The sequence below is a fragment of the Erpetoichthys calabaricus genome, chromosome 7 (assembly GCF_900747795.2).
Source record: "Erpetoichthys calabaricus chromosome 7, fErpCal1.3, whole genome shotgun sequence".
Classification (NCBI taxonomy): domain Eukaryota; kingdom Metazoa; phylum Chordata; class Cladistia; order Polypteriformes; family Polypteridae; genus Erpetoichthys; species Erpetoichthys calabaricus.
Genome location: NC_041400.2, coordinates 137,969,643 through 137,983,251, shown reverse-complemented (window position 1 = coordinate 137,983,251; position 13,609 = coordinate 137,969,643). Strand labels below are relative to the sequence as shown.

Sequence of the window (13,609 nt, the reverse complement as noted above, 5' to 3'; positions counted from 1 at the left end):
TGAAACTCGTATTTCCCATCTGTCCAAAAGCATGTAAACAAAGCATTACAGCAAAATGGAGAAAATGGAAGGAAGTAAGAGGAGCTATAAATGATCAAAGACTGCCAAAAATACTTAAGTGCAATTTGTATAAGACAGTAGTTTCACCAGGGTTGCTGAATGGCCGTAAAAACTGAGACATCAGAAACTACGAAGATGGGCTACTCATCACAACAAATGCCTTCAATGGCGGCTTGGGATGTATTTAAGTGATATTCGCTAAATACCAGAGGTTAGATGCATGATGGAGGCAGAAGGAGGAGGTGGTGATTTGGGCACATTGTATGCTGGGAAGAGAATGACCCAATTGAAAAAGCATGGTGGTTGTCAGGGGAAGGAAGAAAAATAAGATGAAAGTGGGGGCTTAAATAGTGGTGGCAAAAGATTTCAAGCCATTGGCTGTGAGGCCGGAGGATGTTGTAGACGGTGACAAATGGAGACACAAGGATCTTGATGGACGACCCCTAAAAACTGGGAAGTGGTTTCAAGTAAAAAAAGGCACCGGGTGGCACCACAACAGCCCAATATTATTCCACTAACTCACCCATGTCAATTGTGTGTTCACCAACCCTCCCTCTTCGAAAAGCCACCATTAGCTTTAACTTTAAGGTTTACTGATTTTTCAGCTCTTTAAAGTGGAACACTTCATTAAAGTTACTATTCAATAATGACTGGCAAATAAAATGAAATACAGCAACTGGAAGTCTGCACAGAACTATAGATGCCAAGACCACACATGCTGTTTACTTTTTACTTTTTCCACCCACTCATGAAAAAAAAAAAAATACAGTAATTATTAAACTGTAAAATATTACACCGGTGCCCATGCAACCACACATCCATCAATCCCACACATTATTACAGCTGCATATTCCTGCTTTGGCTAGCAGCAAGAAATGGACCTATCCCAGCTGTGCCCTTCATGGGAGTGACAGACCCTTCTCAGGGACGTGGCCATTTAACCCTGCCGACCCGTGTTTGACAAGTGGGAGGAAACCAATGCAGACGGCTGAATCACAGGAAGCGCCCTCCTCCTGTTATGTAACAACACCGTGTTCACATGCTAAGCTGCACAAGCACGGATCTGAGAGTTTTAGAAAGGGTACTGACTTTTGAGGCAAGTGCATGATATATTATAATTTCATAAGAAAATTAAAAAAAAAAAAAAAACACAAGTACGTAAGAAGCTAACATTTTCAAAGTTCTCAATACACAGCAGTAGTCACATACAGTAGGTGGTTTATAGCTTGGCAAATGATGCAACTGCAACAGCAAAGCACACCCTACAGAGGTGTACATAGATTGTAGGTTGTACAGTATGTCATGTACGGATGGCGTGGTAGCACACATAATTCTCGCTGAAAGGTTTTAGGCCAAAAACACTCCGCACCTAAAACATTTGCTCGCAGTCATTCTTGAAACTTCAGTCACAGCCATGAGGAAACATGAAAGTGTAAGGGGAAGTGCTTGGATAATCCAGATAGCTGGTCAGCAAGGACGCTGCCATTCTAAGCAGTGCTGGATAGACGCAGAAGGAGGCCAAAAGCTTTGTGGCCAGTTAGATACCGACAGTAGCTTGTTAATTGTTGTCCACTTGATGTAACCAAATGTTGGGGCCTAGTAATGGTGCAGCAAGTACTTTAAAATAAAATATAAAACTCGGGCTAAGCAATACACCTACCACAAGCCAACCATGGATTAAAAGAATAAACTGGAACTGCAAATAAAGCACAAATCCAATATCTTCTCCAGTTTTGTGTCTCAGTATTGGAAATACACCAGCATTTACACAGCTGATCCTTTCGCCAATGTAATTTAGCACTCCCAGGTAGAGCACAATCATTTCTACATCTCTCAATCCGGCGCTCTGTCTGGCAACATAAATAAATATCAAAGGGTCACACAGTGAATCAGCAAAGTCTCCATCCACCGGGCCATACTAATTTCAATTTGTATGCATTTAATTCATAACTTGCGGTGCGGTGTGCTTCAGTCTCTTTAAAGGTAGCATAATTTCGGAGTAGGGAACTTTCTTGTAATCATTTATTCATTTTGGCAATATGCGTATTCTGATATTGGGAACAGGCAGCAGTCTGTGTTGTACAGTAACCATTTTACTGCTACTGTACTGAATTTCGGAGTCTGTATAGGCACTCGAAGTCTAACCCCCCCCCCCCCCCCCCAAATGTAGCAGGAAAAGGCACCAACTAAAATGTGGTTGAAGTACTTTTAATGAAGTATTGACATTTACTTTCTTAGCTGACACTTTTATCCAAAGCGACTTTCAAAAGAGGTCAGCATAATCGAGTAAACATCAGACTGTTTAGTAACAAGTGTTACAGGACAAAGTTACAAAACTGAACATCACTGGTGAATAGCTTCCGAACAACAATTCCTAGTGTACATAAACTATCAGTTAAGACAGAAATTCACCAAACGAGACAGTCTACAAACAAATGAAGGTGGGCAGCTCACTCCACCAGCATGAAGGGAGTCTGGACTGAGATTTGATACCCCGGATCAGCAGACCCGAGTGGGTGGGAAGGAGCATAGGACCTCACAAGTGTGGAGGAGTTGAACATAATATGTCCCACTCCCGGCTGCCAAGGTAGTGATTTGAAGAGAGTTAGCAATTTTTCTTCCGATACAAGCTGATCCCCAAACAATAATGACTGACTGACAGTATGAAGTGTCCTTCTGAGAAGCCATATGCTACAATAAAAAACACTAACAATACACTTCAGCCTATAAAACCAACTATCATTGTGAAAATTATGAGATGCATACAATTATAACAAATGCGCAAAAAAAAAATTGTATTTTTTTTTCTTTAGGTAAGAATACTATTGTTTTCCCTGAAAGTTATTGCTGTTATACTTTTGGCTCCACCTCCAAGGGAAAAAAGGGGGCGGTGGTGTTGGATTATGTTATCTGACAGCTCTTGCAATTAAGTTGTGTCTGCAGGCAGTGCGCCAGTAATCGACAGCAACCTTTCATGGTGGATCTCTTAAAACCCAAGCCCCCGGAGCGTTAATGAAGGAGGATGCCAGGTCACCCTTCTTTTACAGATGCCCTTCTCAGCCTCCTAATGCACAGGGAACACAACAGAACGATGTAAGAAATGTCACCAAAGAGTAAACAGCACTCAATCCTTCCAGCTTGTCTGGTTAGCAAACAACTCAGTTGTCCCAAATCTCTGCCACAGTTGTCTTATAAAATCCCATCCAGTTCTGCATGTTGCCTCTCTCTGTATGATATGCACAGAAAGCCATAAATTATATCCGAAATGCAAAGCTGCGAGTCTGAATAAGCCATGCACTAGATCCACCAAAATGTCCTAAGCAGCGGTCTTGACAGCAAAACTTTGAAGTTCAGCAAAGTCTTAATGTCCTCCGTGTGATCAAGTGGATGAAGGACGGGGGGAAGAGAGATTTTTATGAAATTTGAACTCCTAGCATAAAACATGAGAGACCGATACAACCCTCCCGTGACAGACACACACCACCACCCAGCCCCCTTTCTCGGTCAGCATACAAATAGTGCTGTCATCCACCACGGCGGCTGATTGCAGCCCCCACCGCGCTGCCGCTCCCGCTGCTAAAAGCAGCCACAGCTCAGCCAGCCTGCTCTGCCTGTCTCCCCAAAGAAGATTGCATCTTTTATTTATCAGTACTTGGCTTTACTTTCACATTGAATTCCAAGCTAAAACGCAATCAGCCAAGAAACCCTCCCTGTGTTCACTCCTGTCATTCCCCATCGCTAGCCTGCGGAGTGAGGCGCGCACACTAATGTGCATGTGTGCCAGCAAAACCAAAGCTAATTCTGGTTAGCAACCGCTGGAAATAAACAGGGCAGACAGAGCCGCTCGATCTCGACGAGAGACGGAATGAGAGAGGGGGCGAGCTCAAAGGGGGGTGGGGGCAAACACAGTAAAAACAAGAAATAAATACAGGATGGGCAGCACTACGGAAGAGAGCCCTTTTAGGTTGGGGGGTTGTCGAAGATGGGTGGGTGGCCATCATGCGGAAAATCTCGTTTGCCAATTGCATTAAAATTCAAATTGGCTTCAGTTAGTAATGGGATTAATGAAAGGCAGAGCCGTGCATACTGCCGACAACCAGGGTTTAGATTTAAAGAGGAAAATAAAAAATACTAGGTGGTTCGGTAGCCATGGCCTTGGCATGGCTGATGGGTGCCTCAACGGCGAGAGGGGCGCAGGGTGCCGTTTCTCTGCTTGTGCTTTCCGCGTCTCTCTGTCTAGTCCTTCTGCTTTCTATTTCCCCCTCCACTGAAATGCTGGTGTAAGCAGCCACGTCCAACCCAACAACGGTTTGCAAAGACTCAAAAGCACCGATGAGCTAGAAAATGGAAGCAAATTACTTCGTTTCAGGGGGGAAAAACTGTGATAAGATGAGAACAAGTGCTACTTTAAATTAAAGAAACCTTTCACACCACCTCCACTACGCCCCACTCCCCTCCCCAAATCTTTTCTATTTAACAAGCACTGAAAAGAAATAAAAGGAGATCTTTTGTTCGCTTTCCTTTTGCAGGGTGACAGAAAACTGAAAAGACACAAATAAACATGAAAATGGGAACAAAGTGCCAAGCTTTCAATGGGAATGCCCGACGGCTATTTGATATGCGCACTTTGCAAACACAAGCTAAAAGAGAGAGAGAGAGAGAGAGAGACAGAAGGGAGGAGGAGGAATCCAGTGGATTTTTTTTAACTAAAAATATATACGTGTATTTAAATGTACAAGTGGGTGGAAAAAAAGGAAGCCCCCTCGGCACTGCGAGGTACAGCGACGCGTGTTTACCAGCAAAGACCGACAAGAAACCAAAGCGAAGTACCCTCCCCCAGTCTTTCACATGCAAGCACTGGGGAGGCAAAGAAATGAAAAAAATAAATAAATAAAAATAGACAAAGGCAACAATGTTCGGAACAGATCGTCGGATTCCAAAGGCTAGCGAAGTGCTAGGCTTGCGGGGGGGTGGGAGGGGGTGACGGGACTTGAGAGGAATGCGGTGTCTCGAATGCACTTTAACCTTCTCATCTCGAGACCTTTAAATTCCTCCTGTTCTATCCTCTGCGCTTCCGTGCAATTTCTTTTCAGATTGCTGCTTGACCATAAGTTGAAGAGGTATTCGTGGTCCTCCACCCCCCCCCCCCAACTTAGCTCTGCATCCACACGCAGTTCAGTGAAACAAACTCACGTACATAGGCGCACACACGTCCCCACAACAAATATGAAAGCGATCGTATTGTGTTTATGCAGATTTAAAACCCTCTTGTGTACCCTTTAAATTCCTTCCTTTGTTCAGGTACTGAGCGTCTACTGGCACAACTGGCTCTCCCCTTCGCACTATCCTGGTGCCAGTCAGATTCAGTCTGCAGGCTTTCCAGTGGCCGTTTTTCAGTGGATTTTCTCGGGTTGGGGAGGGGGAGTTAAATAAAAAATAATAAGGTTGCACTCACCGACTTGCAAGACGTTGTCTACGCAGCCACTCTCCAGCAAAGCGATACCCCGTCTGAAAGGTAGGCGGCTTTCATCGCTGTTTTCCCCGGCAGTCCCAGTCTCTTCTCCGCCCGTATTGAAGGAAGAGTACATGCAGATCTCCCGCTCGCTCCTAGGGAATGACCAGTAGACGATTCTCCTCTGAACGGGCTCCGGGATCCTCTCAAAGCGCTCCTCCACCCTCTGAAAGGGCCACTTCTCCGCGACTTTCCTCGCCGCGATGTCCAACAACGATTCCGGGCTCTGCGTCTTGCCCGATCCCCCCTGGGCAGTCCCCGCACCACCGCACGCCGCTCCTCCAGCCCGCTGGCCCTGTCTGCACGCCAAATTGAAGCCCGGTCGGCAGCAGAGCCGTTTCGCGGGGGGCTGCTGAAAGCGCTCCGCCATGATCGCACTGCTTTTACAGCAAGAGCGGAAGTCGCCGTACCATATAAACGGGATAAGGAAGGGAAAGGGATCCACTGTGGTCGATTGTTCGCTCTATTTGGTCATGTGAACCTTATGTGGCGAAATCAAGGCGGGTGCTGTCAAAATTGCCACGCCTACTGGGTCACTTTACAAGGCGAAACGGGCGAGACCATCGAGAGATGACGCATCCACAGACCCCGCCCCCATATGAAAGCGAGGAGTCGGAATCACAAGAGAGTTGGCAAATCATTCGTGACCCCCGTCAACATACAAAGAGGCGGGGTTGAACTGGAGCCGCTAAACTTTGATATTTCAAGGTACGGGCAGGAACGTGGCTGATTATCCTCTTGGTACACGCCCCGACTGCCGAATAAGGGGAAAATGGGCAGGGCCGCGAGAAGGCCCTTGTTATTTGCAAAAACAAGAGCTACGGTGGGTGTGGGAGTGAAAGCTGGACCATTCGTCTGCGTCTGTGAGACAGCTTTGATTATATCTGTCAAATGTGGTGGAGGAAGGGTAGGCGGGAGCATGAGACAGGGGACGTGCTTCGGTGACGCTTGATTTGGAAAGGAATGTGGGCAGGCTTGATCCCACGGCTCCCAGACCGCCTTTCTCCGGCCCCTGCTGTTGTAGACTGTGCCATTTTTGGTGCGAGAACCTGACGTCAGGCATATTTGAAAACAAAGGATCGCGCTGTTGGAAAAGTCAAGCGTCTTAGATACAGAAAAAAAGTGCGATCAGTGCAGTGATTAAATACCACCAGCAGAGCTGGAAACAGCTTTTATCCACCGCTGCGCAACATCGTTTCGCAGGACATCAGGGTTACGGGTCTTTAAAAATCAAAATCACGGAGCAAATACTGGGCGCTCATCGCGTGTTCATCCTGAAAATGTCAATACCTCCAGACAGTCCCCGACAATTATTGCGTAATTCAAGGGATCAAATAATGGTCGGATTTTAAATAGTCGTTTTTTGGTTTGTCCCTAAATGTTTTCCTGTTTATTATATTGTTATGTTTCCTGTTAGTAAATTAAATGTTGTATATACGACTTTGCCAAATAATCTGCCCTGGTGACTCTGCGCCTCCAGCCAGCCCGCCCGCGTTGTGATTATTGGATCGCTGCTTTTTGGCAGCATCTGTGAAATATGAATGTCAAGCACAAAATACATCTCTTTATGCTTGGGTTTCGTTTATTGCTCTAAAACAATTCTTTCTCTTCTAAATCCCCATTTGGCAATTACTCTCTCCGTGTATCTGTAAGCGTGTATTTGGGCATGTACTCCATAAAGAAATAAACTGCAAGGGCATAAAGTCGAGGGAAGATGACTTTACAGGTTTGTCATCCTGTTCTTTTCTGTTATTCTTCAAGTTGCAGAGGGGTCTGTTCAAATCAAGACTATCTGATTATCCACCCCTTTTCAGAGTGGAAATATACTATAAGACTTAAAATATCCAGTGGGTCAGCTCCCATGATATAGCCCAACATTAAGCCCATTAATTTGTCTTGTATCCTCCAGTTGGGAATTTAATTACTTCTATTAGGTCTGGTCAACCTTTTTTCTGGGCTGTGCAAATCTGATTTTTTTCAGTGTGTTTCTGTTTAATTTAGCTTGATTCATTCCAGTTTCAAACCTAATACTAATTATTTGTTTTATCTCTTCAACAACATTTATGTCTTTCCTATAACAGGGTGGCCAGAACTTCATAGGGCATTCCAGGTCAGATCTCACTAGTGTATTGCTCCATATCAGTACCCTCTTCACTACAGCATCCTGTTTTTCTTCCTTTCTGTCTACTCCTGCTACCACTTTTTGTATCCATAAAGGATTATATTATTATAAATTATACGTCTATAGTTTTTTTCTAACCTACTCAAAGCAGTTTACATAGACAGTAGGGAACCACTTCAACCACCACCAAAGTGTAGTGTCCACCTGCATGATGTGATGGTAGCCATTTCTGCACCACTAATCTCACCACACATTAGTTATTAGGTGGTGAAGGGGTGAGACAGATAGCTACCCTGTAAAGGACGGGGGATGATTACACAGCTGGAATGGTGGTCAATTTAAGCAAGGACATCTGGAAACACCCTACTGTTTTTCAAAAGATGCCATGGGATCTTTTATGACCACAGAGAGTCAGGAACCCAGTTGTACATGTCATCCAAAGGATGGAAACAATTGTTACAGCATGCTGCCCCTTGTCACCCAATTATATCCAGCTGCAGAGCCACAGAGACATACGTCAGCGCAGTTTTTGACCATGGTTTCTTGGTGGAAGTCAGTAGACATCACTACAGGTCTCGAGTAGCAGTTAAAGACCAGCAGTTTTTGGAGGAAAGTTAAGTTCATACAGTTAGGATTAGCAGTAACTTAAAGTTAAGTGTTGTTATACTGTGTACTATAAACGGTTAAGAATAGGATGTTATGGTTAGTAAGCGTTGCTAAGATAACGGTTACTGTGATTATCTAGTAGTATAGATGGTTAAGATTTGGGTAATTTAAGGTTAGGATTGAGTATTGTGTTGTTAGCACGTAGTATAGACTTCAAGTAACATCAATTCCTTCTTGTAGACCTGCAGTGATGTATGGCTCTGCAGCTCTTCAGTTGGATGCTTTTCTAGTCACCGCACTGGAGTGTTGGGGTTCACACAGACCACAGAGTTAGCACCTTCTACTGGTCTTACCAATACATCTTCAAGCTACAATACAAGTTTTACCTTAGATGGCCTCCCATCGAAATACAGGCAAAGCCAAAACATCTTTCACTTCAGGTGGATTACCAGTGCTGAAGTGCAGTTGGGATGACTGCTGGTAATATAATGTGAGAGGACTATCATATAATGGTCCTTAGCCCTAACATCAATTGTACATAATCTCATGGCTGTCAGTAGGATTTTCCAGGTAAGGAAGGCAGACGTTTCAAGGTAAGGTATAATGCTCAATGATCATGGTGCCAGAGATAGTGACATGTTGCATTTTGATTAGAACCTGCAAATTAGAATTTAAATATTATGTCCCTATAAATCTATGTAATGTCTTCTTTTTTACCCTAGGCACTAACTTGGGTAGGGTTGTTACTTACAAAAGTGTGCAAACTCTGTAAGTAATAAGAATATGGTCTGCAAAAAAGTTTAAGTGGCAAGACATGCTTCATAGGTAAACAAAGATCGGACTTTAAAAGGAACATCACCGATTATACACATTGCATTGGACTACACTCCATATGCTGCCAGTGACTGATGTCGGTCTGATGCAAATTCCAGTTATGCAAAATTTTTAAATTTCAAAAGCAAGTCTTATTGCATATAAAAGTAAAATATTTGCAGATATGCAGCTAGCCTTACTCATCATGAGAGTTTTGCTAAATACACCCGTACTGCTTTTCATGTCAGCTCAGGCTAATCCACATCATATGGTGGGCTATAAGGCAATATGTTACAAAGTCGAGTTGTAGTATTAGTGTGAACTGTGTTTAAGAGCAGGAGCAGAGGGTGTATGTGGTTGCTTTGGGTGCAGGCGTGTTACCAAGCCATTGACAGTGCCATGCTAAATTTCACATTTGGCAACTTTACAGGGGAGTGAGGGTTCTCACTTATTTAAACAATAACATGGATTTTCTTTTTTAGTTATCACCGTGATTTATTGCTTTCCAGAGAGATGAAATCTGCCGCTTCTAGGCTTACATTACACCTGGGCCTGGGTGCAATTGCAGTTCTTGCAGGTGCTCTGCTGCCTGCCCCACTTAAGTGACATAGCTAATAACCTCCTACATGGAATGGATGTTTACTTGGAAAAGCCCAGGCACAAGGCCACAGTAATCCCCCATTCAATCATGCTGTCTTCGCTTGCAGGGTGAAAATCTAAGAGGAAAGCGGATTCATCATCTTAAAGGGTAAGTTAACCCTTTATGGCCTACTGGCTTATGATAGTCATTGCTAGTACCTGCATCAACATATCAAACCATTTGAATATTCAGTGCTTGTATGAAAAGACTCATTTTAATCACCTTAAATTACTCCTTCTATCACTCCTCATAAAATACATTTAGCACCAAGCTCTATATTAACATACCGTTTAAACACATACTTTCCTTACCTGTGGCTGTATCAGACCTTGTAAATGAAGCATCATCACAGTTTCTTCTTAAATTATTTCAAGTAGTTTAAAATGTATTCATATTTTCTGCTGTCTCCTAAAACAGGGAAAATAACAGAATATCAATGTGTGACTTTCAAGGTGTCTGTTATTTGATAATGGTGCCAGGAAGGATGGGAGATTATTTGTGCCAAAATTAAATGCAACCCAGAGTGTTAACATCTTAGCAATGCAATGCATTTACAAATGGTGCATTTAATGGCACGGTTTTATCATGTCATACTTAAAAACATATCAACCAAATGATTGTTTGCTTTTCACAACAGCGTGTATACAGTATTACATTTTAATTTGCTCATTCGCTGGTTATTTAAAGCCCAGAGGAAAGGAGCCCAGGCAGTATTTTCATTGAACTTGTTGGAGTTTTCTAAGTAGACACTGCCATGTTGGAACCAAAAGAACAAAACCACATGAAGGTTCCAGAAAGAACCTTTACTTACATAGATCTTTAACAGGTTACATAAAATTAGTGAAATACCAAATGGTTCATGATTTTAAAAGGACTCTCACGACACACAGTAGCGTTAGCATCCTAAGTTCTGGTTTTCTTGCTCTGTTTATATCCAGCTTGGTGGCCTACCATACATTAAAGACTGATGTTTTGTTCACAAATAAGGAACCTTTTCAAAGCCCAAAGAACCGAGTTCATATGCAAAGAACTCATCACAGATCGAAATGGTTATTTGCCAGTCTAGGAGGAACCAAACAATTCGGTAAAGTGCCATTTTAGACCCATTATTTTTAAGAGTGTATGTAAAAAATCCTTTACAGTTCTAAGTGTAAAAGAATAAAATATGAGCATTTGTATAGATAGATAGATAGATAGATAGATAGATAGATAGATAGATAGATAGATAGATAGATAGATAGATAGATAGATAGATAGATAGATAGATAGATAGATAGATAGATAGATAGATAGATAGATACTTTATTAATCCCAAGGGGAAATTCACATACTCCAGCAGCACCATACTGATACAAAAAAAAAACAATATTAAATTAAAGATTGATAATAATGCAGGTAAAAAACAGACAATAACTTTGTATAATGTTAATATTTACCCCCCCAGGTGGAATTGAAGAGTTGTATAGTTTGGGGGAGGAACGATCTTCTCAGTCTGTCAGTGGAGCAGGACAGTGACAGCAGTCTGTCGCTGAAGCTGCTCCTCTGTCTGGAGATGACACTGTTTAGTGGATGCAGTGGATGTTCCATAATTGATAGGAGCCTGCTGAGTGCCCGTCGCTCTGCCACAGATGTCAAACTGTCCAGCTCCATGCCAACAATAGAGTCTGCCTTCCTCACCAGTTTGTCCAGGCGTGAGGCATCCTTCTTCTTTATGCTGCTTCCCCAGCACACCACCGCGTAGAAGAGGGTGCTCGCCACAACCGTCTGATAGAACATCTGCAGCATCTTATTGCAGATGTTGAAGGACGCCAGCCTTCTAAGGAAGTATAATCGGTTCTGTCCTTTCTTACACAGAGCATCAGTATTGGCAGTCCAGTCCAATTTATCATCCAGCTGCACTCTCAGGTATTTATACGTAGGTCTGCACCCTCTGCACACAGTCACCTCTGATGATCACGGGGTCCATGAGGGGTCTGGGCCTCCTAAAATCCACCACCAGCTCCTTGGTTTTGCTGGTGTTCAGGTGTAGGTGGTTTGAGTCACACCATTTAACAAAGTCATTGATTAGGTCCCGATACTCCTCCTCCTGCCCACTCCTGATGCAGTCCACGATAGCAGTGTCGTCAGCGAACTTTTGCACGTGGCAGGACTCCGAGTTGTATTGGAAGTCCAATGTATATAGGCTGAACAGCACCGGAGAAAGTACAGTCCCTTGTAGCGCTCCTGTGTTGCTGACCACAAGTATTGCCAGTTCTTTGCTTTTTGTCAGATGTTTGGTTATTTTTGTTGCTGGTTTTCGATTTCTAGATTTTGTTTGCCTTAGGATTAACTTTTAGGCAAGTCCTTTCTGCTCTTTTGTCATTTCTTTTTGTTTAAATAAATATCTTTCATTTATAAAGCATTCGTGTAGTCATTTGGTCGAGCTGTAGTTCTGCTCAGTTTCTCCCCATTGTGAGACCTTTTTGAATCTTTAAGCACTGTATTTTTTGAACTCTCTTGACAACTTCCCCATTTTTGTAGGCTAGCCAGGCCGAAGGCTACTGTTGTAATTGGGGGTTGTAAGCTGGCCAGTGAAGGTCCTGGTCTGCTTTCTTGGAGTTTTTGGAGGACTCTACCCATTTTCACTGTGTTGGAGACTCTATTTCATAGGACTGGTGCACATAATTCTAATTATAGGTATTTGAGGTAGTGTTAAATGTATGGGTGTACTTGCAGGATTTGTTTGAAAAAGCAATTATACAATGGACTACAAAATGTACATGTGGTCTGCTGTTTGTTACGTTGTATCAGTTTTATACATAGACACTGTTTAAATGAAGATCACATTTTAATATAACCATATATGTTAAAACAAGAAAAATATAACATTTCATGCACAGTACTAAATATTTCACAAATCTCTTTGCTGAATGGTAGAAGGTCAAAAAAGGTGCCTTTAAACAACTGAGATTTTGCTAAACAATTATATGGATGAGTCTCAAAAGTGGAGCGCCACCCAGTGAGAAGCCAAAAACCCAACCATAGCCTACAAGAAGAACTGAGGCTCCTTACCACTGGCCTTTCATTCATGGAAGGAGGAACATCATCTAAAGGTGCTTCACAATGACAGAATGAACTAGCCTTCATTTTAAGTGTTTTTATTTTTTAACAATTTAAACCACACATTACTATTCTGGCACAGTATGCAGAGTACCTTTTTTTGCGTACACAACTCACATTCATATATCACTAGTGTGAGTTTTTCTTTTTTAGGTCAATCAGCAGGTTTTTGCAAATAAACATCAGCAATCCTTTAATCTCCAGTTTGACAATGGCTTTGAGTTTATTAGTATCTTTAAAATTTAAATTAAGACTTATTTATTAGGGCTGAGCAATATGGACTTGAATTAATATTATGATTATTTTGAACCAAAATCAATATTTGATATATCTCAATATGTTCTTAAAACACCTTAACGACTTAAGAGATCAGCATGATATAGGCATGCAAATACAATTTTTCTCTACAAAGAAAAGTCCAAAACCCAATATATTTTCTCACAATAATAATATTAATTATTAGCAAAGGAATTTTCCTTTTCCCGAAACTGAATAGCTCCATGAAAAGCTGTGTCTCAAAGACACATCTCAAATGGCACATTATTTCCAGTTAACTTCGTTTAATGTCCCTTTTACTTATTTTTGATTTCCATTGTATGTATTGTATTCAACATCTTACCTGCCTCGCCTGCATCTCTGCCTGCCAGTCAGTAATCATGGCTCTCTGTCTCTCTCCATTTGACTGTTTTATATAAGGAAAGACTTGATTCATTACCTTGTAAATATCACAGATCATAACATATGATTTACAAGATTT

General features: G+C 42.3%; 1 protein-coding gene across 1 annotated transcript in view; it reads right to left on the bottom strand.

Annotated features, from left to right (window-relative positions):
- Positions 1–6,799, bottom strand: part of zswim6 (zinc finger, SWIM-type containing 6) — a 228,064-nt gene extending 221,265 nt beyond the window's left edge. The window contains exon 1 of the mRNA XM_028805456.2: positions 5,516–6,799. Coding sequence (XP_028661289.2) covers positions 5,516–5,942 — 427 coding nt within the window. The 5' untranslated portion in view covers positions 5,943–6,799. The remainder of the gene's footprint in view (positions 1–5,515) is intronic.
- Positions 6,800–13,609: the final 6,810 nt, after the last annotated feature.